This window comes from Sylvia atricapilla, chromosome 1 (genome assembly GCF_009819655.1).
Source record: "Sylvia atricapilla isolate bSylAtr1 chromosome 1, bSylAtr1.pri, whole genome shotgun sequence".
NCBI lineage: Eukaryota > Metazoa > Chordata > Aves > Passeriformes > Sylviidae > Sylvia > Sylvia atricapilla.
This window is the reverse complement of record NC_089140.1, coordinates 45,651,061-45,678,866: the sequence shown is the minus strand read 5'-3', so window position 1 is coordinate 45,678,866 and position 27,806 is coordinate 45,651,061. Positions and strand designations below refer to the sequence as shown.

At 42.5% G+C, this 27,806-nt stretch overlaps 1 protein-coding gene across 1 annotated transcript; it reads left to right on the top strand.

Annotated features, from left to right (window-relative positions):
* On the top strand, positions 1-24,172 carry CDCP1 (CUB domain containing protein 1). The gene is made up of 9 exons (XM_066321484.1): positions 1-141; positions 12,560-12,763; positions 14,074-14,430; positions 15,778-16,146; positions 18,346-18,573; positions 19,259-19,639; positions 19,967-20,332; positions 21,573-21,654; positions 22,845-24,172. Exons 1-9 carry the CDS (start codon positions 66-68, stop codon positions 23,293-23,295), a joined length of 2,514 nt encoding a protein of 837 aa, XP_066177581.1. The 5' UTR covers positions 1-65; the 3' UTR covers positions 23,296-24,172.
* The last annotated feature ends 3,634 nt before the right edge of the window (positions 24,173-27,806 follow it).

The window sequence follows — 27,806 nt, the reverse complement described above, 5'->3', positions numbered from 1 at the left end:
GCAGGAAGCGGCGGCGGTGCCGGAGGGGACCCGCGCCCGCCTCGGCGCCGGGCCCATGCGGGGAGATGGCGGCGGGCCGGGCGCTGGCCGCGCTGCTGGCCGCGCTGCTGGCCGCCTCGGCCCAGCTGTTCCCGCGGCAAGGTAGGGACAGGGACAGGGGCAGGGACGGGCCGGCTCCCCCCACCCTCCACTCGGGCTCCCCCGGCCCGGTTCCCCATGACGCCCGGCCGGGGCTCAGCTGCCGTGCGCTCCCCGCCGCCCCTCAGGGGCTGCCCGGCCGGCGGGACCCGCCGCAGCCCGGCTCGCCTCGCTCGGCGGCGCCGTGAGGGACTGCTGGCTCTGCCTTTGGGGGATTGGGACACTGATACCGTGTGCTGCTGCCGGTTTAATAACTATCGATTATGTAAAAGGCGTGGTGGGGTAGGATCGCACTCGTAATGTTTGTGCGGTGGGACATTTCGTTTTCAGCGCTTCCAGTCAGAACGCTCCCTTTTCTTTCTCTCTGTAAATGCTAACAAGAAAAATCATTTGATCTTTACATGCTCGCTTGCTGGAGTATTGATTATGCAAGTAACTTCACAAAGTCTTTTTCCCTGGACGCCAGAGGGGCAGCTGAATTCTCTGTAAAGAGCGGAAACTCCTTGGACTCTGTTCTGTGTGGGATCGTGCAGTTGCCCGGGGTTTTTAGCGGAGAATAATATCATTTATATAGAGCAACGGGTAAACCGTAGATAGCAGGGAAATGGAGTGGCTTATATGCCCAGCTGAGTCAGATGGTTTAATGCTCCCTACCAGCTCTGCATGTCTTGAAATTCCTGGATGGTTGTTGAAATCCCATGTCTCTAACCCTGTGTGCGACCCCAAAAGAATTCCAGTTATAAACACCGGGACACTGTGTGGTGTTTTCCTTATTTCCGAAACTGCTTGATTGCAAAAAAGTCCATCCTCAAGTCTAAACAGTCTGTTTAACTGCAGTCAGTAGTCCTTTTAAAGGCTCTTGAAGTATGAGTCCTTATGTACAAAATAACTGCTGATTTATTTGAAGTGACTGTAAATTACCTAAAGAGTCTGATGTGAAATTTGTGCCTTTTTAATATTTCTATTGCCTTTAACTGCACTGGTTCTGCTGAAGTGGAGTTCAGGCCATTATTATCATAAACAATACACGCAAAATGTTTCCTTTGAAATTGGGCAGCCCTGAGGTTTAAGTTTCAAGCTGTGAAGTCTTTTAAATAAAATATTTGCATTTAATGTATTGCCTCGGAGTTGAGTGAATAACAGCAATTTCCTTCTCTAAGCCTCTTGAAAGGAAAAAGAAAGGCTATAATGCTGTTTTATAATTGTGTTTTGTTTTCAGAGTAAACAAATATTGAAAACCTTAGATGGGTCAGCACTAGAAGCAGAGGAGGTAGACTGTCCAAGGATCTTAGACTGTGGGAGAAAGAGCTACCCAACCTCTGGCCTTGCTCTTTGGCATATCCTGAAGTTGCTCTTTAAAGCAAAGTTAGTAACAGTGAAGTCGCACACTACAGCACTGATAGACCCAGTGGTTTGTTGCCACCGATGGTGGCCCCTCCTCCTACCTCCTTTAGTCCCTTCCTTTCCAGCTGCAGACTTCTGTCCGCTGGTCTGTCTCCTGCACAGGCACCACCGCTCCTGTTTGCCAGGGCCTCTGTCATCCTCTCAAACTCTCTAACGTGGTGCCTTCCTCCTCTTTGAGAACCCCCAGGCCCCAAAAAAGAGGTGGCTCAGTGTCAGCTACCCTGGCAGCACGTGTTGGCAGACTGAAGGTTGCGATGGTGTGAGCTGGACGTGAGGCAGAGGGGAACGATGCCTTCCCAGGTTTGTTGGCATGTGAGATCTCGTGTGCCCTTCCTTCCAGTGGGAGAGCTGCTGTTGTTACTGCACAACCAAAGCTGTTGGAACATTTCCTTGGGCAAAGGTTTTCCCCAAAAGCCCAAGACAGCTCAGGTTAAGATTTTCCTCTGCACGCCCATGTGGTTTGTAATTTTAGGGAGTTCCTGTTGCTCTGGTGCTGACGTTGGTACTGCCTCTGCTGTTGCTGTGTTTTGGCTGCTTCTCTTCCCTCAGTTGCAGCTCCCTCCCTTTCAGCAAGGGTGGATTTAGGCTGGGTGTGCACATGGGGTGTATGTGAGGCACACGTGGCTTTTCGTGGGGAGTGGTGATGCTCTGGTGGATTGCTACAGATTTTGGTGTGCCTGTTTCTAAAGCTGTCTCTTGTCAATCTTGGTGAAGTTGTGCCTCATCTCATGCCCCTGCTCCACCCTTTCCCAACAGATACAGTATTTCAGCAGTGTTCCTCTAGGAAGGTGTAGGTCAAGCGTGGCTGGTCGCATTGTCCTCAGAGGAAGCTTGTGAGTTTTCTTGAAATGCAACTTTATGCGTAAAGTAAATTATCAAATGAAAGATTGATTCTAACTTATAGCTGGAAAACTACAGGAGAAAGTATTTGGCATGCTGGCTGTGCACAGACGTGGGAGTGTGAACAGAGTATTGCATACCTGACCTTTGTAAATGTGTTTTCCAACTAAAAGCAAGTTTCTTTGAGACACTAATGAAGTTAATTAGACTTCTATGCTGTCTATGAAACATAAACGTTTCAGGTTTAAAGTATCCTTACGAATGTGATAAAATCTGCATATGTATTCTGGGCTTTGTCTTTAGAGTGTCATTGTTACAATAAGTGAATTTAGAGATAGTGGCATGCTGGTTCTTGCTCTACCCTCCAGTTATCTTTTTCTTGGCAACTGACTGATTTGAGTCACACGTCGATCTTAACGTGTAAGGCTGCTTCATTTAATAAAATAAAAACCCCCAAGCTGTTAGCAGGGTCATTCTACTGCTCTGACAGAATATAAATAACTGCCCTGTTTGTTCGCCTCTGAAAGTCAGTGGAAACTGGATTATTTCCATTCTGAATCACCATTTGTTCATTCGATTGAGACCTCTGCTTTTAAAATGACAACCAATGTACGTGTAGTGTAAGTTGGTTTTTTGGTTTTTTTTGCTTGTCTCATGCCATTATCCGTCTGGAGTGCTAACTTTTTACTATCTAGAAACTAACGTGTTTATAGTAAATTATTTGTAGTGTGTCTCAGGTCTGGTACTACTACCTTACATTCTCCACCTAAGGTTAAGAAAATACCCTTTTTTTTTTTTTTTTTTTCCCCTCCACAATTCCAGAACTTTGTGTGCTTGAGATGTTTGTTTTTAAGAGGTGAGCCTTGTCTGTGCATGTTTTTCATTCATCTGTAAGTCTGAGGGGATATAGAGGTGACAGGAAGGCTGAGTGAGTGTGTAAGGTGGTGGGAATGTGAAAATATTTGAGGATTGATACACTGAGCTGAATTTATTGTCTACAGCAGCACAAATAACCACCAATTTGAGTGCCCTCCTACCCCCAGAGATCCTCAGTAAGGTTACTGTCCCTGGAGTTGTGTGAATGAAGTGGTGTACTCTTGGTCCTGGGCTTACTCATACACAAAACTGGAAGCACCGACGAATAGCAGCCACTTGGCTCCAAAGTGGCCCAGGAGAGAAGAAAGGGGAGGAAGTTGGATGAGCCAGCTTCTGAGCCTGGCTCCTTAGTGGCTGGTGTCTTTTTTGTGCCTGGGGTTGTCATTTCATGTGGTGGCTCATCAGCCAAAAATAATTAGGTGAAAGCATGCTGAAAAAGATTATTTCTTGGCACTGACTCAAGGCAAAGGAGTAGGCAAGGGAGAAACAAGGTGAGAGGATTGGAGGCTGATGAATTTCATGTCTAGAGTACCACCATGGACCTGGGACATGGAGGAAGTTATTTGTTGTTAACTAGAAGGTTGTCCTCCTCTCATTTTTATTACAATTCTGTGTGTTGTCCTGCTGTACTGCAATGAGAGTTTCTGGATAGAAATCAGGGCTTGCTCTATGAAATAAGGGAAGAACCTTTCCCTAGCCTGATATCAGATACCATTGGGTCAGTTGTGCTCAGGCTTGTTAATTGCTTATATGAATTATCTTATCAACAAATAACATTGGAATAGAAAAAAAGGTAGGAGAAAAACTACTGAAAAATATTCTGACTTCTTGAAATGTGTAATAGCAGCAGCAGTATTTTCACAAATAAATGTTGCTGGGGTTCAGTTTATTAATGTAGCCGTTAACACTCAGCCTAATTGATATTTATACCAGTATATATTAAATAACAAGCTTTGTCATCCACAACTGCCAAACCCTCAGTCTTAGGCCGAGGCTGAACAACTTTGCACTTAGTGCATTCCAGAAATATTTCAAATTGGAAATAGCGTGAGGAACCATCCTGTGCTGAGAGCAAAGTCAAGATACTTCTGGCTTTACCTGTGTTGACTAAAGCTACAGGGTGACAGGGGCATGGCATGTTTGCAGATTAGTGTGGATGATGGCTGAATAGCTCCTTTCTTTACCAGTTTCTTGGTATTGATCTCATTATCATTTGCTTTTTGTAATTGCTGATGGCAAAACATGACCTTCTTCAGGTCCTGGGCAAAGAGCAGTGAATGTGTGTGGAGTTGTAGCCCTTTGTGTTGTGGCTGGTGTGGGATCAGTGGTGATGCTGTGTTATTCCTGGGGCTGTGAGGGAAGCTAGGTGCTGCTTCCCACTGCCATGGGTGCAATGTGCCTCTGAGCTGAGCTGACCAGTAGTTCTCTTATGGCAGCAAAGTCCTCCTGTTCTCTTCTGGGTGCTCCTTGGAGCTCTCCCTTTGGATGTTTTCTGATGTTGGTGTCCTTGCAAGAGCTCCTAGAAAGACTCAGCTGCAGCAAAGCATTTATTAGCTAGAGAATAATGGGAAAACAGCCTTGGATGCCAGATTTTATCTAAATGAGCTCTTTTTTGGACTACTCTTGTAAGCTTCTGTTAAAATATTTTTTAAAATCTGCACCTTTAATAATTTCTGTAATTTATAAATCTTTGCTAGACTAGGGGAAAGACTAAGGATATCACTTTAACAAAGCACTTCCAGCAGTTTCTGGGACAGCATCCAACCAACTGATGCTGCTCAGGTGTTTCTGTCAAACCTTGGCTCTGGAGAGGACAACAGGCCCACTGCAGTAGGGGCTGGCTCCTTGGAACCAAACCATTAACCAGTTCCTGAAGAGCAGCTGCTGACTTTTGGTGCTCTCTTAGTAGGATTCAGCCATTAGACCCTCGTCACCATCCCTTGATTCCTAAACTTCTCAAATCGCTTTGAAGATGTTACTATACAGTTTCTTCTTGCTTCACGTCTGCTTGTGCCACCAGGGTGTGAAAGAAAGGACGTGGGCTGGGATGCACTTAGTAAATTGTTGGTGCTGGCCTTTACATCAGAGCAACATCTTGATTTTCTGTATTGGCTGGTGACAGAGGTGAGGGTTTGCTGCCTTCAGCTGAGCCTGCCTGGTGTGCATAGTATTGATGGGAGCCTCAGGAAGACTTTCAGGAAGACTTTCAGCTGAAGAATTGTGCCATAGTGTCTAGTAGACATGCATTTCAAGTATGTTTGTAAGATCTGGTCTGCCTTTGAGTGCCCGGGCTACCATTACTGTGGAAAAAGTGGGTTGTTTTTTTTAAAATCTATCTTCTGTAGCAGGGATAAGGTCTCTGCTTTGTCTGTTCTATTGGACACCTTTAAACAACCCTCCACAAAGGTGCCATGGGGCAGCCTGCTTTGAGCTGTACCCTTTGATTTCTTGGGGAATAAAGTGAGTGTGGTTACTTGATGACGGATCAAACTCTTATTTTGGGAGGTAGGATAATGCTGGCATTTTGGAGTTGGCCCTGGATTTTCTGAGTCGCTGGCTGTGAGACAGAGGAGAGAGCAAGCTTTGATGGTGGAGTTCCTCAGAAGTGAGAGATTAAGAGCTGACAGGAAGGTGTTTGGCATGGGAGGGATCCCTGATTGCGAAATGTGCTTTTACACCTTTGTTAACCAGAGCCAAGGCTGAAGAGCTGCTCAGACATGCTCTAAGATGTTGTCCTCTTGCTGGCTTAAATCAAGGTAGGGATAAAAACTGTGCAAGCAAACACGCCTTTGATCAAGGGAAGCTCCTGCAGGGACCTGTGTGGTGTCAATGTTTCCCGAACTACTGTGACATTTTCTCCTCAAGCTGTGCAGGCCCATGTGTTGAACACTTTATACATTGTATGCTGAGGGTTTGCTGAGCTCTCCATCTCACCTCTACATTTCATATCTGTAAAACAGTAATTAGGAAAAGGCAGCTGAGAGTCAACAGTGTCTCTTTCCTACTTGTGATCAAAGAAGTTTCTTTTAAAAAAATCTGTTACACGAGTTATGTTGCTGTTTTACTTATCTTCCACAAAGGTTCTAGAGAAAGTGGTGTAAGTACAGAAATGAATAGTTGTTGGGGTTTTTTTCTCAGTTATTTTAAATCTGAAGCTACTTTATTACTGTTAGGCATTACAAATTAGTAACTTCTGAGTGAGCAACCTTGTTGGTCTGGGGTGCTGACAGGTCTGGCCTGGTGACCTGTGCTGGGATGGCTTTTAACATCACTATGCCAGAAGTGTCTGCCCTTCCTCCCTGATGAGGAAGGAGATTTGTGATGTCTCACCTGCTTTGCATCCCCATCTTGGCTATCAGTTCAAACAATCAGTGAAGATGAGGGGGCTGTTCTGTGATGGGAATGGGTATTCTCCCCCAGGAGCCCTCTCCTGAGGTGTTGTTACCATGCGATGGGCAGCATCTGTCTCTTGAGAGTTTATAAGCTTTGCAGATTTTATCACTGGGGTTTTCTGGGTGATTCCCTGAAAGTAATCCTTTCACAAAGTGTGGACCTCGTATCCCATACCAATGTGGTGGTGGAAGACAGGTCCAAATAGGAGGAGATAATCATGTAATATATAGAGTAGTTAACATTTAAATGGAGAAGGGTTGGCTAGTTTGTGATGGTGCTTGTGATCTCTCTTTTCCTGCTCACAGCACTGTTCAGGAGGTGAGAGGAGTCCAAACAGTGTGTGGGTCCCTGACTAACCTTGCTAAGGGCTCGAAGACTGTGATGGCAGTCACCTGGATTATATTGCAGCTGAGAGTGGAGGAGTGGATGATGCTCGGGCAGTTGGGTGCTGCGGTTGAACTGGAGAGTTGGACTCAGATTGTCACAGATGTTAGTCAGGTGCAAAACACCTGAGTTGGCAAAGCAGGGAGACATTTACTCTTTCAAATATTCCTTGATGTGGTTTTAGCCAATTTGAGGGAACTGTGCAGTGAATTGTGTTGGAGGTGATGCACCACCACACTGAGTTACTGTGTTGTAACTGTTGTACTGTGTTGTACCCCTTGCTTCCCACCCTCTTGCCATGACTCTTGCAGCAGAATGTGTGTGGTGGAACAACCTCAGCAGGCTCTGAGTGTGCCTGCAGGTCCACACCCCTTCAAGGGCTTGGAAGAGGCAGTGACCCTCCAGGAGAGCCTGCCAAGCTCTAGAGGCAAACAGTGTCCCTGTGCTATCCTTGTCCCAAGCTGGTGGCATGATACACTGCAGGGAAGGAGCCTGTTCTCTGGAGAGGCATGTTGGTTGTGTGGGTTCAGATCCCCCTGGGGCAGAACAGAGTTTGGATACAAGTATTTCATAATCAGAGCAAGTTGCTGCTACTTGTCTTGAGCAGCCTGGCTCCTCCAGCTCGTGAATGGTGTCTGAGTCAGCCCCATCCAACTGGGTTTTGGTAAAAATGGCTGTCATGGAACAGCCCCGTGATTTAACTGGAATGAGCAAGCCAACAGTTTTTCTGCATAATTCTGGGATAAATTAACATCTGGTTAATTTCTGGTTTCATTGTAGGTTTTGTTTTCTTGGTCTGTCTGGGGCTTTTTTTGTTGTTTTAATCTATCCTGTCAAATCGTGTGGAACAATCCATAGATCCTAATGGGTAAAATACTGCAATAAAATGCAGCTGTCAAGCCAAAGCCAGTTGGACTCTGTTCTAGCTCCTGCTTTGTGTAGCAAGGCACTTTACATAGCCATAAAAACTGCTGTTCTGCCAACTCCTTTGCTTTGTGTATATGTGCACACACTCTGCGTGAGTGCTACTGCCCTGACTATTTGCCAGCTGTCTTCTACATTGCACTCCCTCTTGTACAGGAAAAATGTCCTTCTGACAGTTAGATATGCATATTAAAATTACTCTGAGATTGTCAGATGCAAACACAGTAAATAAATTTAGGCTCAACTCTCTGGAGTGATTGAACTTGTGTTTTACACTATGCAGTTTGCTTCTAACCCTAGTGAGAGAGCTCTGAGCACTAACCGAAAAGTTTGGAAATACTATACTCTTAAGAAAAAGCTGTTTTCTGTGCAGAGAGGGGCATTACTCTAGTAATAGAGGAATGCTGTGATGAGACAACTCTTATGAAGGCACATTATGAAATGAAGATGAGCAGTAGAAGAATCCAGTTGTGGGAGGGAGGGTGCAGATTGAGATTAGGGCAGTTGGTGAAATATCCAAGGGAGGCTACTAAACTGTAATTGCTTAGAGGAAAAAGAATAGAGTGAGATCAGCTATGAACCAGCTCAGGAGCGGAGGCTTCGCCTCTAACATCTTCTAGCTGAACGATTTCATTGTATAGACAGAGATGAAATCCAGCTTGGCAATGCTTCCTTATGTTGGTTTGGATATCCTGTGTGTCATCCGTGTGCAGCAGCAATAAGGCATGGAAATTGCTTCTTTTCAGGAAATGTGTCCAGTTACTGGTAGTCCTGTTAATACTGGTAATAAAAGGCATGCAGTGGGAGTCACAGACAAAGATTAGTGTGAGTCACGAGGAGACTCACTTGTGTTTATAAAAACTCTCCAATAAAGGTGCTCTTTAAGTAGTCTCTCTATTGTGCTGCTCATGTGTGGCTGTAGTTTGGGGAGTTTTAGCCATTTGTTCATTTATTTTTAATGACTTTGGGATCACTGCATATGCTTTCACATGATTCTTTTATTCTGCTTTTCCTGTTAGATTTGATAGTCTAATGCAGCTTAGCACATCCCTAGCAGCTGACTACTGTTGGCATTGCAGCTCCAAACTTATTTCTTGGCCAAAATTATTATCTGTGGGTTTTCATCTGTGCAAGCTGTTTGTTTATGCGCTGAAGGTGTATGTTCTCATGTGGGCTTCTAGCAGGCATCTTTGCTGGCCTAATTTAGTGTAGATCTGCATCTTTCTTGCCTACTGCTGTGATGATACATTGATCACGGAAAGCATTTCTGTGATTTTGGGCAGGTCCTATTTAGGAAAGCTGAGGAAAGGGATAAATCTATGCTGGAAAACGATATTGAGCTGACAAATATTTGATATTCTTGCAGAGAGATCAAATGAAGAATGATTACATGGTCATGAAGTCAGCAAGAGGAGGGAGAAGGAGGGAAGAAAAGCCTAGGCAGCAGAATTTGGGTCTTTTGCAGGCTGGGGAAGATGATACTTTGTGGTGATCCTTGTAGGAATGCTTTGCTTATTTCAAAATGTTGAAAATTTCTGTTCTTTGGTTTCAGCTCAGGGTGTGTATTTGTTTTGCTTTAAAACTAGTCATGTGCTTAAGGCTGTGCCTAAATGTAATCCTCATTACTTAAAATTAGAGCCATGTGCTGCCAGCCTGTGGAGGAGTGCTGGCTGTTGGTGGTCCTGGTCTCTGTCCTGCCAGGTTGGCTGTCCCAGGGATGGGGAAAGGAGCAGTGATAACTGTTTGAGAGTTAGAAACAGACTTTTCAGTCATACTTATAAACTTGAGTGTATGACAATTACCATCTGCAATAAAGAAATGTCTTTTGTCCATAGTTATTAATTATTTTGTTTTTGGTATTAATACTTCATATCTGGATGACCTAAACATCAGAAAAATGATAACCAACATGGTCAAGGGTACTTTCTGCACTAAGTGTTGTAAATAAAACCAAGAGAACCCCAAAAGAATCCAGAGGTATGGCAAATAGAACTCTGGGCTAGGTTAGAAATAGTTGTTTCACTTTCTCTTCTGGACGCTGCTTCCTCCTGAAGAATGAGGAAGAGCAGCACTGACTGCTTCCTTGGCTTTACTCTCTTCTTTTCCCCACCCCATGGACATTGCCCCTGCAATTGCCTTCTGCGTGCTTGGCAGGTCATTGTACAGGCAGTTCCCAGGCTATGCTGTCATCTTTTTTACTTCCTCAGGAAAATCCACATTGAAAACCTCTGTAAAAAGCATTTGTAAGGCAGAAACATGGACATACGGTGTGTGAGCCATTGGAAGAGGCAGCAGAATTCATTGTAGGCTCTCAGGTCAGAGAATTGTCCCGTCACTTAAAAGCTGTAGGAAAGTTACTCAGTGTCAAGGTATTCACTAATAGTATTTGAGGGTTGGTAAACTTATGGGTAAAAATATATGCTGCAGTTTGGCAATCCTCATGGTGTTCAAGATTTTAATTTTAAACCTTAGATCCTGGAGGCAAATAGGTAAGGCAGTTTCAAGGACTTGCTAAGTCTTTTGGACTCCAAGATTGTGTAGAAATGCTAGGAAAGCTGCAAAAAGGCTCAAGACCAACAAAATTTAGATAAACACATGATGGGGTATGTCTTTGAGTACTCTATTGTGCCCTACTCCCCCTAGCAGTGGGATTTTTGATGCCTGGTATTCCCAAACCTGGAGCTGCAATGTTTCCAGTGGCAGGGGCTGACCTTGCTGACTGCTCAGTCCCCAGGGCTTTTGCAAGGCATTGCAGCAAAAGTCAGGCCCTGCAAACCCATGACATTCCTGTAAAAATGAGGAGGTTTTTAAACCTCTCTTCCATAGAACAGATGGTTTCTGTGTGAAATTGAGTCACTAATGCAATAAGTTGCTTTCAGCAGCTGCACTGACTGAGGTTTTGAGCTGTGTGGGTATGTTTGTTGAGGGTCTCTGGTGTGCTTGTGTGCCATTAGAGGGCTCTGCTGATCAAGGGTTCCCATGGTGTGTTCAGCCCCGCTCCCCACAACCCCACCAGGTCCCCTGCGTGTCTGGTAAGGATCTCCAGCATCCTTATCACCCCTGCACCAGCAGCAGCTGCTGTGGACCAGACTGGTACTCGAGGGATGCTGAGCAGTTGGACAGAGCCTGAGGCATCTTGCAGATGTGTGTGAGCCAGCTGTTCTCCTACACCTTCCTGACATGCTGCCTGATAATTGGAATGGCTTCAGGGGCTCCCTCAGGGTGCTGCTCTGCTGGATTCGACAGTAAATCTTTTTTCATTAAGGTTAATGAGCAGGAGGATTCCCAGCCTGGCATATGGGCAGAGCTTTGTCATGCAGCTCTATGTGATGTCCCACTCAAGGCAGAGATATTTTTGAACTGAACTTGGGGTACCTTAATTTCTAGATCTCTGACTGGTTTTTATGTGCAGGATTTTTTTTCTCATATTCACTAAAAGCACAGGTGCTGTAGACACTGTGATTTTGTCTCCCATACAGTGAAATAAGACATGGAGAACAATGAAAACAAGCAGCAGAAAACTTGCTGTCTGTCCTGGCCTCAGATTTTCACCTGCGGCTGGGGTATGGTTTGAGTTCACTGCAAATCTGACTTATTTCAGCCAGGACTGGCCTCAATATTTGCTGAGCATCCAACTGAAGTTAATAGTAGTCATCTTGAATGTCCAGTCAGTACTCTCTGGTGTCTTATATTGTGTGTGTATTTTTAGAAGTCAGTCAGGTTTGAGTCTTTTTTTTTTTTTTTTTTTTTTTACAAACTGCTACCCGTAAAATAAAAGATTATTCAACAAGCAGTTTATTTAGTGGCTCCAGTATTTCCTGTGAGAGCTGTTCGTGCATCTGGCAGTACTTGAGGATAGGTTGAAATCTGTGAAGTATTTCCCAAAAGCTGTGAATCAATGATGGTTGTGTCAGAGATGGAGAGGAGGTGTCCGAGCACACACAGGCTGTTTCAGGCCACAGATGCCTCCTGTGCTCGTGAGGGGCACTGCACAGACATCCTGTACCTTCAGGGAATGAGTTGTGGAGGATGGGAGAGGGCCATGACTGTGCCTAAAAATATCTGTTGGTATGTTCTTTTGGTATTGCTGGAATACCTCATTTGGCCTGCAGTGATTGTTGAGGTATACCCAGAAATTGATCTGTTACTGTCATCTGTGCTTAAAGTTGAGGCTCGTTTTTTTGTTTGGCTGCTGAATAAACTTCCTGATTTGAGTCGTGACTTGATGAGTGCCTGCAGAGACGAAGCAGGCTGTGTGATAACAAGCTTAAAACAAAAATCAGGAGAACAAAAATTTGAAAGGAATAGCTGAGCTACTTTTATAATGTGAAATAAATGATGCTGGTGAGGGCAAATTGGAGCAGAATTGATTCTGCACGAATTCCCTGTATACCTCTCCTGGGCACATGCAGCAAGCATATTTTTCTGTTGTCTGTGCTGGAAGACAGGAGGCATTTTCTATACACCAGAGGCTCCTGAGAAGTGGATGCTAACATTGCTTGGGACACTGTGGCATCTGTGGGGCTTTGTGGAGAGCCTGGTGTTATTCTTACATGTTAGTAACAAAACACATGTATTCTATATATTTTCTCTTTCCTAGCTTCCTTTACAATCTCTCTTCATAAAGCGGACAACACCACGGTTACAATAAAACTGAGACCTGGTCTTTCAACAAGTTGTCGAATCCATGTGAAAAATGTCAACTGGTCTGAGCTCAAGATAAAGCCTGGGCAGAATGTGACTTTTATTTTCACCTGTAGTACTCCAGAGAAGTATTTCATCACAGAAATTCAGAAAAATATTGGTAAGATACAGATTTTTAATTTTTCCCCAGTGGTGATTTTCCTCTTGTAAAACCACATGCTTTTTTTCCTGCTGCTGTATTAAGCATAATACATGCCATAATCTTAGGTAAGAAGAAATCTTTGAGCACTGATAAATAACCTTGAATGACTGCTACTGCTGTACAAGCTGAGGAAGTCTGTACTGCAGCTGGCAGAATTAATGTTGACTTGGCTATATTGGAAACAGCTAGAAGGCAGTTTACTGCATCAATTCCTTGCTGCCTTTCTTTCCCCACAATTTATAAACCCATCAAAAAATCTTCTTGTTCCTGTCAAAAGCTTCTGAGCATTTATAATAATATATTATGTATTTGATGAACAGCTTGATTGTGTCTATAAGGACAACAGAAACATTGAAGATCTGCACATGTTTCTTTCTCTTTAATGAATGTTATTTAAGTGAAGAAAGTGTAAATTAAGAAGTGTAACTAAAGCTTCTTCTGCTTTGAATGTTATCCCTGGTGTATGTACTCTTTAATGGCATGAACATGTGCTACTTCTCAGCTAGATGCCAAACTTCATTGGGTATTCAGTCTTTTGTAACATCTTCATTATTTTGGGGGTGATGTTCAAGGATTATTCTCTTCATGTTTTGGAATTTTATTCATACGATATTCAACGGATAGTAGCACTTACTGTATCTCATGTATTTGCAAGATACACTTGATATTTCTTCTTTTAAGTCTAGAAGCCCAGACATGGATTAAAGTATACTTATTTTGAGTGTCAGTCAATTGTTTGGATTGTTCAGATAGAAGTTTTCTGGGCTCCCCCCAGAATCCTGCAGTGGCAGTTGCTGTTGTTCGTCTGAGCACCAAGGGAAAAAAAATACAGTTCATGGCAAGCATGAATTTAAAGATGAATGATTTGCCAGGAACTCTCTGGATGACATGGGATAAAATGGATTCTCTAGATCTGTGATTTCCAGCTCTCTTGACACTGCATTTCTCCCTTTTGCCCATTCAGACTCTGCCCTATTCACTAAATACCTTCTAAATTCTTCAGCAAACAAGACAGAATACTAGGGACAATGAATCCCTCCTATTAGTCAGCCTGACTAAAGCAGGTTTGTCCTGTCTGTTCTGTGGGCTGGGAGTCTTGTTTGGAGACAACCTGTGACCATGTTAGAGGAGTGTCTTTTAGTGCATGAAGAGGAAAAGATGAGTGCAACCTAAAAAATGTGATAATGGCAAGGAAGGGCAAGTATCAAACTCCTCATTTAATGGAATGCCTTCAGAGTGTATCACAGCTCTTCTTTCTCTGCATTTAGACTGTGTATCAGGCCCATGTCCCTTTGGAGATGTTCATCTTTACCCACCGGGGCTACCTCGCCTTAACAGGACTTATATCTGGGACGTAAAGGCAAGTACAAAAGCTGGACTTGAACTAAAATTTACTACCTCGTGGCTAAGACAGATTGAACCAGGTGAGACGTGCCCAGACTCCATTAGCTACAACATCAACAGCTCTATTGATATGGCCACTGTCAACATTGGCACCTTCTGCAGGAATGGCTCCGTGTCTCGTGTCAAGTTGCTGGGAGGAGTTGTCATGTCCCTGCACCTCCCATGGCACTCGCCTCTCACCACCTCTGGCTTCAACATAGCCAACAGGACTTCCATAAAACGTGAGTTACAGAGTAGTGCAGCTGTCTCTTGCAGATTGCAGCAGAATCTGTTTCAACCTTTCTTCACAGCTAACCTTCCAGTTTTGGTGCTGCTATCCCTAACTCCCTTTCACTTCATCTTCTCTGGAAACTACTGTTGTATGATTTTTAGTTTGGTTAGATGGTGCTCTTCTGGAGTCAAAGTATCCTAGTTTGGTCGATTGTTAATTATGGAAACTGTTACGTTGCTGGTTTTGGTGTACATTAATAATTTTAAATCTCTTTCAACTTCCTAAAACTTAAACATACCTGCTTTCTTGCTTTTTTCTGTTCAGCGAGGTGAGACTAGGTAGTATAATTATATAATTAGTATATAATTATATAATTAGTATAATTAGAATGATCCAAAGAGTTTTTTGCTGGTTGCAGTGTGTAGTTGGGCTTGTTTATTTTTTTTTTTTAAAGTTTCTTTAACTTCTGGAACCTCAAACCCATGCCTCTCTTCAGGAGAGGAATGTGGGAAAAGGTGAAGCAATGCCTGAAAGTCAGAGGAGGCTGGATGAATACATTTATCTGTTTCAACCTGCACGGTAACATAACCTGTTGTGTAATAATCCTCCTGAAATGCCTGGAATATTATACAGCAGTCAGTGGGTTACTTTGTGATCTCATGACAAATCTTGCTCTGTACTTGAATTCTAGTGTTGTTGCTGTCAGTTACAAAAGAAAGCTGGTCCAGGTTCGAGCTTCCAAAACATGAGTGTTTTGTAATTTGTGGCACTCCTCACAGTTGCACATCATCACTGGAGTCCTAGAGTGGGACCATAATCTCTATGTACCCAACTTCACACTGCCAAGAGTCATCCAAGGATAAAGCATCTTACACAGCCTGCATATTTTTGCCTTTTTGAGGCTCTTTGCTGGTGTGCTTTTGTTAAATTTAGGAGGTTTTTGTAAAGAGAGCTACATGCTGCTATAAAAGCTTGAATCTTTTGTTTCCCAAAACCCAGTGAAGCAGAAGCAGTTATCAGGTTGTGTATTTGCTCTTGCAAAGCCAAGTGTAGAAGTAGGAATTATGATCTTGCCTTTGCCAGTAATAAAGGCTTGTCTGTCCATGTGCTTGAAAGGTTAACCTGCTAAACTGAAAATGCAGTATTAATAGATTCCCTATCTTTTCTGTAATTGAAGACATAAGAATCAATTCAAATATATTTTTTAGTCTGAGCATTTTGTAATAAGCTAACCTGTAGTTGGAGTGAGTGATCTCCCTGTCAAAATAAAGACTCTGCTTCTAGGGTGCTAGATATGCCAGTGTATCTTCAGAAATTGGAACTTGTTTTGTATGTCATGATTCTCTCCCTGTTGTAGGGTTATGCATCATTGAATCCATTTTGAAGGGGGAGTCTTCAGTCACCCTGATGTCCCCTAACTACCCGCTGGGCTTTCCAGAAGATGAGCTCATGACGTGGCAGTTTGTGATTCCTCTCAACATGAGAGCAAGCGTGTTCTTCCACAACTACAGCCTTTCCAACTGTGAAAGGAAGGAGGAGAGGGTGGAGTACTACATCCCTGGCTCACCCAGCAACCCAGAGGTGTTCAAGCTGAGCGACAGCCAACCTGCCAATATTGCTGGCAGTTTCAACATGTCCCTGCAGGGCTGTGATCAGGATGCCCAGAATCCGGGCGCTCTTCGCCTGCTCTTCCAAGTCGTCGTTCAGCACCCGCAGGTTGATGAGAGTAAGTATCTGCCTGCCGCTTCTCTTGCTTTTGCTTGCAGATGTCTGGACTGAGCACCACAAGGGAGAGAAATACTCTTTTTTTATTTCCCTTGAACTTTGGTCCCTCTATGAGTTTAAGGAGGTTGCCAAGCAACACTGAGGCCTGTTTTATTGCCCAGGGTACCATTGGCCACCGGCAATGCTGAAATTTGCCATTTGCAATGGAGTATTTAGTGCTGCTGTATTTTTTACACTGTACCTTACAAATGGAGACTCTTTTCCCTTTCCAGCGCCTGAATCATGTAATTGAAAAATGCCTTTAACCGTTTTGCTTTCAGACATGAGACTCGACATTTTAAAGATCATTCTTAAAGTGTGAACCCAGTTTTTTGTTCTCTACACGAGCAGTTGTACTTAACAATGTGGAACCTGCTGTCATGGCAGGTAGCAAGATCTGTGGCATTAACTGGTAAAATGAGAGATGTAAAATTGTCTCTGTATTGCTAATGGCATCAATATGTATCTTCCCTTCTTTTCTTCCTTTGTGTTTTATTTTGCTTCCTAGAGGAGGTTAAACATCAACAAGTGTGAAGAAGTCACATTAGACACAAAAGCTGTCAGTAAGATATTCCACTAATAATATTCCCTGCATATTTGGATGTTCTTTACATTTCTTTCTCTATACTGAGAAAATACTCTTTTTTTTTGTTTTCTAGCCTCAAATTCAGGTTGGTTTAGCACAATGGCTTGTAATACCAGAGCAGTTCTCTAAAAAAGAAATAAAAGGCCCGTCAAGGTAATGAGCCATGGAATTACTGATTTAGCCTCTGACTTCACAGCTCTGACCTCAGTTCAAGGTAGAGGTTTATAATCAAGGTGCACTCACGGCAGAAGAGCAGGTGGAGGAAAGTCCACACTTGACTGCCATTGTGTCAGGAGCTACTTAGAGGCTTTCTAAGTAATTTTAGAGAGAATAGAATTTGAATGGCTTGTGCCCTTAAGTCACATATCCAGAAAGGATCTGTAGCATCTCACAGTTACAATGCTTTATTCTTTGTCTGTCTAGCCTGGCTCTGTTTTTGAACAGCAAATCCTCACAGAATTGTTTTTAACAAAATCGCGTTTGCTAGCGTTTATTGTGTGTTGCATCTTGGAAGCTAGACAGAATGAAAACATTCTATTCAGTTAATCAGCTTTATCTCCCTTCTTCTTTGAAAAGCAAAAAGAATTTTAATACATTTATGACCAGTAAACAAGACAGTAATCATGTAAAAAATTAAAAACAGGTTGTCATTCCGTGAGTGAAATGCAAGTAATAAACCATTTAGATTTAAGAGACAACAGTGGTTTCTCCAGGGATTTTATAGGATTTCATGATTGATTTTGTAGTTATGTAAGTTCCATCAAAGATTCAAATTCAGCCCTCAGGTTGCCATCTGCAACATTGCTCTTATTAAAAATGCATTGGTATCTGCATATTCTCAAAGCTTCCAAAACATTTGGGTATTCCACAGCTGTCTGTGGTACTTGTCATTAAATAAGAAGAAAATATAGCTCTTCCCAGTCACAATATCTTCTTGATCTAACTCTTCCTGTGTTTAGCTGCTGCAGGAAAAAACATTCTGAAAAATGATAACCTTGCAGTAGGAATCCTAGGTTACATGCTTGGTTGTGCCAGTGACTTGGATAATTCCATTTGACCACTTGCCTTTTTCTCTGCCTGATTGCCCACACAGGAGAAAGCTGTTTTATTCAGCCTTTGTGTATGACTTTGAGATCTGTAGCTAAAGCTAGAACCAGAAAATGAAGAGTAGTAATAGAGTATGTGTGTATGTAAGTACACTATTTTTCCTCCCTGACCTTGGTAGAATCATTGAATGCTTTGGGTTGGAAGGTGCCTTAAAGATCATCCAGTTCCAAACTGCCCTGCCATGGGCAGGGACAGTTCCACTAGGCTAGCTTGCTTTGACATCAGAGAGAGGTGCCTTATTAACAGCACCAGGATGATGCATGGATCCAAAATCTGTCTTTCCACGCGACAGTCAATCTTTATGAGCTACACTTGCATTTTTTTCTTTCTTTCTGTTTTCTCGTTCCAGATGTTCCAAATATTTGCTGTAACAGCAAATGACTGAGAGTGGGGTGAGAAGAGGTGAAGGAAGTTCTGCTTCACACTGTGCTTCTTGCCTGTAATTGTTCTGGGTTGTTTTTGTTGCAGATGTCACCCATTTGGTCGACCTGAGCAAGGAGAAGAACATGACTGTGACAATACACTCGGAAGGGTGGCCTGGCCACATCCCCCTCATGTCTGAACCCATATGCCTGATCTGCAAGGATCATCGCACCTGTGACCGTGCCTTGACTTTGACCTCTGGTGCTGTCTACAGGATTTCCTTTCTGTGCAAGGACTTGTCCCGGCTGAGGATCACGGCTGAAAAAGGCATAGGTACAACAAAAGTGGTTTAATGCTGTTCCTTAGGGAATGCTTTTGCATGTTTTTCCCCAGGGGTCAGCCAAACCTGTTTCCTTGGCTTGAAATGGTTTGAGGTTGGAAACCAGCTGTTGGCCAGCTGGGAGATGGGTGCAATGAATCTGGAAGTGACCTTGTTCAGTACATTGTTCTACCTTTAAGAATAGAAACTGCATAGCTGTTCCTAGAAGGGAAGAGACAGAAGTCACCTAAGTCACTGCAAATTATGGAAACAGAGCCAGAGAGCAATAAATCTGCCCATGAAAATGCAGGACCAAGGTTGTCATCAGGAGTGCATCTTGTTCTGCATGCATGTCCCCATGATGTATGATTTTTCCCAAATGCTTCCAACTAGAGGTAGAAAAGAGATTTAAAATATCAGTCTTGACTAGTCTGCAGCAGTGTCCCAGTCAGTAGGTATATCTTGAGTGAGGGCCTTTGAATATGTTTCTGTTTGTTTCTTTGGTGTCCTGCACCTGTTAAGGAAAGCTCTTTAAATACAAGCAATATGTGTTTGGATAAAGGTTACTAAGAGAGGATATTTTCTTAGGTGGATGCTTATCTGGGTCTGTAATGCCAACCTGAAAGTACTCTGTGTGTGCCCAGGTATTACGTCTGCAAAAAATACCCAACCCTTGGGATTTTGTTTTTGTTTTTGCAGGCTGTATGGATATTCGTTGGTGTCAGAGGAAGATCTATTCCCTTTCAGTGCCCAAGGCTATTACTCGATTGCCAATTCGACTGTATAAGTTTATTTGGAAGCTCTTGGCTACTGATATGATCAATGTAGAAATTACGTCTCCGTCCTTGAAACTTCAGCAACACGTCCCAGAGCAGAGGTGCAACACAAGCTACAGTTACAGTATTGTTAGTGCCACTCCAGAGACAGAGCTGAATGTTGGTGTATTCTGTCCTGGTGGATCTATTGAAAAGATTCAGATGAGGAATAATATCACCATATCGTTAAAAACATTTGGTAAAGGATTAATCAATGAGTCTGTCCCTCAGGATCTGAAAATGTCTTTTGTGCCACATATTAAAGGTAAGGTAATGGGCTTTACACTACTTTGTTGTGCAGTGATAGATCTCTCAGTAGGCTTATTAAAGCACGTATTGATACACAAAAATTAAGAGTTCAATCTTTTATGGATCGAAATGGCTCTAGGACTAGACTCTAGAATCAGTCTTTTTCTGAACTAGTGATGCAGTTTATTTTGGAAAGAGAAAAGGACCTTTGTATTCCAGGTAGTGCATAGTTGATTGTGGCAAATTCTGCAGTTATGTCTGTGTTTATTGTGATAATACTGATATGGGAAAGGACGATAATTATCAAAACAAAGTTTTGTTTTCTTCTTTCCCTTTGCTACAGATGAATGCATATTCACTGTGAGTCCAAATCCAAAAGCTAAAGTTTACCTGCAGACTCCCAGCTGGCCTTACGGTTTACCTCCTTATGTTTCTGTGTCCTGGTTCATCATTGTGCCCAGCAGGCAAACGGCCCGCCTGGGATTCTCCAAGGATCGCATGGGCATTGCCTGTGAGACGGGCCGTGCCTACATCAACATCAAGGAGGAGATTCTGGGAGCAGAGGAGATCGTGCGCCGCGAGGACGAGCTCCTGCCCCAGCCCCGAAACATGTACCACGACTTCTGGGTGAACGTCTCAAACTGTAAACCTGTGGATAAGACACAGCTGACCTTGCAGTTCTGGGTGACTTTTGCTGACAAGCAGATAGGTGAGCCCTGGGAGGTTGTGGGTGGTTTCTTTTCTGCTTGTTTCCTTGCTCTCCCTTGGGGTAATGGTAATGGGTGGTGGGAAGTTGAATGTGGGCTGTTTGTGAGATTCCTGCCTTTGAAAATGTCTGTCCCTCAAAAACTTCCAAGAGTTTCAGCTGGGTACTTCTAGGACCTGGGGAGGAGGGAGGGGTTTTAATGTGGTATGGTTTTTTGGGGGGTGGGAGTGTGTTTCTGGGCTTTCTTTCATTGACACAAGAAATGGCAAGGATCAAGGTAGTAAGACTAGATTTCATCTTTAAAAAAATTAATATAGCTTTTTTAATTGGAGATAACAGACAGAATGTGTAATAAGATCAAGTGATGTTTTTCCCTTCCAGGGTCACAGACCTGGTGAATAGCTTGGGATTTGATTATGCAAACTTTCTCATCCAAGTAGTCCTCACTTCATGTTAGCAGTTCAATTAGTCTCAGTGTTCATAGAAGCAAGAAATCCTCCCTAGGACAGGTCTGACCATTTAATGGAGATTGGGACCTGACTGCTAGCAGCAAATTCTGTGTTCTTGTTCTCTTTCATCTCCCTGAAACATAAACACTTAAAAAAAAAAAAAAAAAAAAAAAAAAGATGAGGGGGCATTTTTAGGGTAGGCTTTGCTTATGTAAATTTGCTTCACATTTGCAATTTCTAATGTTTTAATTTTTTTTCCTTCTTTTTTAAAAAATGTGTTCTTCTTTTAAAACATACAACATTTTTCTTTGCTCATGTGTGGACTTTCCTAATCAATTTTATGACTCCTAGAAAACCCCAGGTCAACAGAACCTGTGTATTTCAGAGGAGGGCATGGTTTTGAGGGGAAGCTGTGGAAATGTCACTATTTCTTCTTTTAAGTCCTTCTCTGTTTCCTTCTGTGCTTTCATCTCTTCCGTGCCTATTCAGCCAGAAACATGTGAGGTACTGTGGGTAAGTTTAGCAGTGCATGAGCTATATCAAAAACTCTTGGAGGTGGGTGGGTTTGGTTGAGTTTTTTTTGGTTGTGTTCCACTGCCAGAAGCAGGAATTTGTTGTTGCTTCACCTCCAATCTCTTGGAAATGGCCTGTGGCAAGCATGGCTTAGGAACTCCTGCTCTACTGGCAGCTGCTATGCTTAGTAGCTTTTGAAGGGATTCAAAGCCATACAGATGTTTTGAGAAAGCAAAAGCTCCTTCTTTTGCTCAGTGTCCTTGTTCCTTGTCTGTTTGCAGACCTTGGAATCATACTTGCTGTGGTGGCCGGGGCTGTAGTTCTCACAGTGATTGGACTGACCGTGTTCTGTGTTAAGAGGAAGTAAGTTCATAATTCAGCATGTGCAACTTAGCAGTTCAAGAAGCTGTTTTGGGAGAGCTGCTGGGCCCTCTGTTTCATGTGCTGATGTCCTTTGAACCGAGGTCTAAAGCATGAGGAAGGCATGGTGGAAGTAGCATGACCCTGGGAATGCTTCTTTACTCTAAATTGACTAAGTTCAAGAGCAGAGCAGCATTCCTGGAGTCACATTACTTCAAACTTCAGAGCACTGCTTACCTGGTATTAAGTGCAGGCTCTTGGGTGTACTGTAAGTCAGGTGTTGGTTGGACCTCCACAGCAGACCCTGCAGCCTGAAATCACAATGAATGTGGCTGTTGCATTCATGACTCCACTCAAGTCTTTGTTCAAACAAGCTGTGAACTGACGCAGATATACTCAGAGCTTTCATTCATCCACACAGCCTCCAGCAACTTCTGGAGTTTGCACAAGTGGGAGCAATTTTCTGTGACATGAGCCCTTGGGGAGACAAGTGGGTTGTGAAAGCTTACATGCATGGCATTGCTCATGAGCAGAGTCTGAAGTCATTGATAGCCTGGGCTTTCTGATACAGGTATGCTCAGTGCTGTCAAGGTGGTTGGGTCCTGAAGCTGTAGAGCTGGAATGAATTTATGCAATAGGGTGACTGGTGCAGTTAGGAGCCCATTTTCCTGCCACACAGGAAAGATTTTACAAATACAGGCTTAAAAGTCTCCAGTTCAGCCTTCATTCTTTCCAATTTGGGGACAGTCACTTAGGAAAGCAAAATTAAGAGAAATTCATTTGACTTTCATTTTGACCCACAACCTTGTCTTCAGTAACACAGCCTTGTTTTTGTGGGAATCTAATGGTCTCTGGGTCTTATTAATGCCAGATGGATGTTATGGGACTTGTTATGGGACAGTGCACAGCCAGGACCCTAGTGCTTGGGAGACCATTGGAATTAATCTTGAAAGCTTCAGGGTCAGCAGAGCAGCAGTGGCTAATCAAAGAGTGTGAAGTTGTTTTCTGCTCTGTTAAAAAAGAATGTCTAGTCTTGAGAGTTATTTGTCCCAAAATTGCAAGTAAAGCCTTTAATCCAGGTAGGCTGCCTGACAGTGTGTGGTTGGAACGACTGAACAGAAGCTGTTGTTATTGAGTTCCAGCACACCAGGCCTGTTGTTTTTGACCTGTTAACAATTTCACCTCTGTAACAGGAAGAAGAAAACCCAGAATCCCATGGTGGGAGTGTACAATGCTAACGTGAATACCCAGATGCCTGGAAAAAAAGGCTTGTTTGGAAAAGGGAGGCAGAACAATGAGTCTCATGTCTATGCAGTCATTGATGATGCTGTGGTCTATGGACACTTGCTGAAGGAGTCCAATGGCTCAGTTGCTCCAGAAGTTGATGTGTACCGGCCTTTTGATGGACCCATGGGTAGCTTGCCACCTTCTCCACCTCCATTCTCCTTCAGAAAAGACATTAAACACTCTTCTAACACTGAGGAGGAACCTCTGCCCCTGATGGACACAGACCAAGACACTTACACATTTGCTCATCAGAAATTAGGGCAGTCAGAGGACAATGGAGATGCAAATAAAAATGATAAGGGCGACACAAGTGTGCTCTTGCTGGAAAATAAGGAACGGGATGGTTTAGCAGAGTAATTTTATGCCAGGTATAGCAGTTTCCTGTGGAAACACAGGTGTAAGAACAGTGGCCTAGGAGAAAAACATACTGAAGAGGAGTGTTATTTTTAAATATGTTTTTATGTTGTTTTGTTTCCTGTGTGTGTTTTCAGTTGGTTTTTGTCCTTTTTTTTAAACTTCAGCTGTTGATAGCTTTCAGTTTTAAGGTGAACACCTAGCAAACTCAACACCAGTCAGGACTTTCCAGGACTGGTTGTGAAACAAATGCCAAAGGTGTGCTTCTGCTTTTTACTATAAGGGCATCAGGAAAGTTAATTCCTAACCACCAGCTTAAAACTGGCCAAAGATAGGGGGGAGAGTGTTCTGTCCAGTATTTCCTCCTCTTCACAAGCCATTATTTGTGTGAGTGGTGGTTGGTGACTCCTATAAGATGCAGACTGCATCACTGTCTCAAGGCAGCTCCAGGTTGCACATGTCCAGGTGATCTGCTAATACCTGACCAAAGGTGGGGACACCGTCCTTTCCATCACTTGCAGCTTGAAAATCCATCAGATTTAGCATGCCAGTGGCTATATGAGTGTACTGAAAAACCATGTATGCTACCTGGAAGAGCTCTGTGCCTGTAAATCACTGTCATCACTTGAGCTTGGGCTCTCTCCTTCAGAAGATAAGTTACGGGTTTTCTCTGATTTTTGACTGATGTTGTTATTCTTGGATTGCACCATGTGAGCTTACACCAAAGATTATTTTATTTGCCCTTTGATAAAAACAGTTTCAAAAGTCTAAACCAATTTGTGGTTCTGTTCAGGTGCCTGTGACATTCACGTTTTACGAATACCTTACACTTTTGGTTCAAGTGAGTGTAAGGATTCAATATAGAAATAATGATGTGGTCGTTCAGCTGTTTACTAGTGCTTTTCACTTCACCTGTTACTAAGGTTTAAAATACAGGGTAAGAAAATTGTTTACAGCAGCTGGTGTCTCTGAAATTCAAAGAATGAATCCATAAGAAAAGCTTAGATGTTTTAAAATTATTTTTTTTGTGTGTGTATCAGTCTGAATTTAGCAACCATGTTATGATGGTGGGGACAATTCTTGACTTCTGGCAGAACTTACACTGCAGTTGTCTAGCTGCCCCTGAAAGGTATCTCTTGATTTCAAGTCTTATTTTAAGTGCTGTAGTTACTGTGTGGTTGGGATGAGTGAACAGAAGCTGTTGTTATTGAGTTCCAACACACCAGACCTGTTGTTTTTGACCTGTTAACAATTTCACCTCTGTAACAGGAAGAAGAAAACCTCAGTTTCTGTGCCTTTGACAACACAAGGGTCAGATTCCTTGTGGGAATGAAGTTGCCTTTCATATCCAAACATCTGCCTTGTCCAGCTGTGCAGTTTACTGAGAGTGTTTGTAATTTTGTGTGCAGCACTGGACTCAATGACTGGAGAATTTCTCTCCAAATACCTTACCATGACTATTTCTGGCCTAGTGGTATACAGAGGTGACATGAAACTTTTAGACAAGTGTTGCATGCAGTGATGCTAAACATATAGTAGTATTTAAAGTTAAAATGCCTTTATTAGAAACCTTACTGTTTGCATTAAATAAAAATGTGGATTTCTTACTGTATTAACTATGCTGGCATTGCTCATTGACTATTTGGTCAAGTGTGTGTAGTTAACAGTGTGTTAATACTGCTTGGAACACTACACAATTCAGTATAAAGTCATACCTGACACAGTTTTCTGTAGCATATATCAAAACACATGCCATCCAAAAGTGCCTTTAATTGTTTCAGGTATCTTCCTGCTTGTTTTTATCACTTTCAACACAGAAATGTATATCCCTAGATCTCTGGTTACTCACTTGGATCACATATTTCACAGTGTACTGGATGATTTTGATGTCATTTGACAACTTAGAAAGATTTCTGCAATACTGGTGTCAGTTTTTCTCAGGTAACTGAATTGCCAAAAACATTTTTTATCAGAGTAGTCCAGTTGTGCACTTGTCTGGTCAATGTTCCTCACTTCTGTTTTATTGAAAAGTCTGTAAAAGAAATTAAAGGCTTTCTCATCCCTCTTGCTCAACTTCTGCCATTCCTTAGATGAAATTTTTACTTCATGTTCCTTGTAACCAACGTGAAGAAAACATAATGGAGGTTGGGCTTTTGTTCACAACCTCTTGATCCTTGAGAATATGATTCTTGTTGACTGATACTTTTATGTTCTATTTTAACTCAGCTTTTCATGAGGCAATATAAACCTTAGTTTACATATGTCTTCAGTGTAAGTTTGACTTTCAGTGTGCTTATTTGGTGTGTTTAAAGAAAGAGTTCAGGCACAAATTTTAGTTTGCTTTACATCAAGAGAAAATTGTGATTTAATTTTTTTTTTATTTTCAAGTAAGTAAATTATAATGCTATTGCCAACTGGAGCAACCAACATATCTCTTTTTTGTGTGTGTGAACTCAGGCTGAAGTATTTTGATTTGAGTATTTTGTGTGCCTTTTGGTAGCTATGCCATCACCCTGGACAACAGGAAGGGGTTTCTAGGGAACCTGGTTTCCTGGGATAATAAACTGCTCTCTGTGCATGTCCTTATCCTTACATAGCTGGTGATATGTTGTTAATGACTGTTTTTAAAGGCATGTGTTCAGATCACTGAGCAGAAGGGCTGTAAAATATTTGTAGATTTCATATAAAAATAAACAGTTCAGCATCTTCTCAATTGGGTCGAGATGTTTGTAATTTATTCATGCCCAACTGACACATACAATTGAATTCAAAATTAGTTTATTTTCAGGGATAATAGCACATTTTATGAACAGTCCTTCGGCCCAACAGTGACCCTTATGGAAATGTGTGAAGCCCATTTTGTTCTAAATATAAGCTCATGGGATCAGTACATACTGATTGCTCTTTTGGGGTATTTATCTATTTATTTTGGGGCAGTTTAACACTAAGTTTAATGCACATAGAAAATGATATTTGAAATCCTTACTGCTGGGGATGGATCCTAGGCTTGATAAATGAGATCTCCTCTTGAAAGGCATGGGAAATATGGCAAGGACCATCGAGTCCCTAGGTCTTCTCCAAAACTGCCACTTAATACAAATATAGATGCAAGTGCTTATCATTCGTATTTTTTTACTGCAATTGTGCCAGCCTGGAGTAATTCCCTGGCAGTGGTCTTTATCTAAAAATGAAAATGTCTAAGTCTAATTAGCAGTTAATTGAAAGGTGAGTGTCCATAGGAGGATAGTAGTTGCAGAATTCCCAGCCCAAATGTAATTTGCTTTTGAAGAGCCAAGAGAAGTTCAGGGTTCTGTTGCCCAAACCAGCAAAGCTGAAATGATACCTCTTGCTTCTTGGGCTTGAATTTTAGGGTTTGGGCAATCTTGAGCTATCAAAATACTCAGTAATCGCTTTATTTTTAAGCATGTTTCTGAATAGTCTAATTAAATTTCCAGATAGATCAAAAGCCAAGTTACTATTTTGTTGCATTAGAGCAAAACTTGTAGAGCACCAGTAGGAAATGAGAAAGTAGTTTTTATTGTCAACACCAGATGAACAGTGAGACTTCAACTCCTTGACCCTAGGTGGGGGAAAAAATCATGTTACTCTGAAGAAGCTATGCTAGGATACCTGTGAGAAAACATCTAAATCTATGAATGCTTTGTGGGGAGGAAGGAGAAAGCAGACCACTGACTATCACTCGTCCATGTGCACATCTTCACCAGGCAGCACCTAACTGCAGACTGTGATACACACAAAGGTGGGAACCAATCTGCCTCCCCAAAAACTTTGAAGCTGGAAACAAAAACACAAACAAAACTCCCAAACCAAACAAACAACACCCCCCCCCCCAAAAAAAAAAAAAAAAAAAAACCAAAACCATACCAACCAACCGACAACAACAACAACAACAAAACCAACCCTGGAGGCTATATTTCTTTAGTATAAACAGCTTTCTGCACCCACCTTAGTGCTCTTCTTTGAAACTGAGGAACTGTGGTGTGGAGAGCTAATCGAGCCTGGAGGAAGGAGCAGTCCTCTTACAAGGACTTTGAAACAACGTGCCAGAAGTTTCTTTGAAATAAATGAAGCATGGCAAATCGTTTCAATTAGCAACACTTAACACATAAAGGTGGTTTTTGTGGTTTGGGCTGTATCCATTTCTTGTCTTAAAGAATTGCTACACTTCCACACTACAAACCAGGCTTTATGCTTCTGGGCAAGATGAATCTTCAAAGACCCAAGGAACTGCTTTGTTCCTTGCTCCATTTGTGAGTGCATTTTGTATATAGATATGTGCATTTATCCTGGTAAAACTGCTGCAGTCACTCACAGCTGTAGAAAGACTGCCATGATGCATCCTGTCAAAGATACTTCAACAAAGCAGCACTTGCTCAACACACAGCACTTTTTTTAGATATGAGGCTAGAAAAAATGACCTCACTCTCTGAAAAGTGCTTTCTCAGAAGAAAACGAGAAAAAATGTTTTGGCAGTATCCTGTCATCTTTGCAAC

Bases quoted from the DNA above. Each gene is read 5' to 3' on its own strand.
- CDCP1 (XM_066321484.1), top strand. From the start codon at position 66: ATGGCGGCGGGCCGGGCGCTGGCCGCGCTGCTGGCCGCGCTGCTGGCC. The intron at 14,431-15,777 runs GTGAGTTACAGA...TCCCTGTTGTAG, and splicing joins CAACAGGACTTCCATAAAAC to GGTTATGCATCATTGAATCC. The intron at 20,333-21,572 runs GTGAGCCCTGGG...GTCTGTTTGCAG, and splicing joins TTTTGCTGACAAGCAGATAG to ACCTTGGAATCATACTTGCT.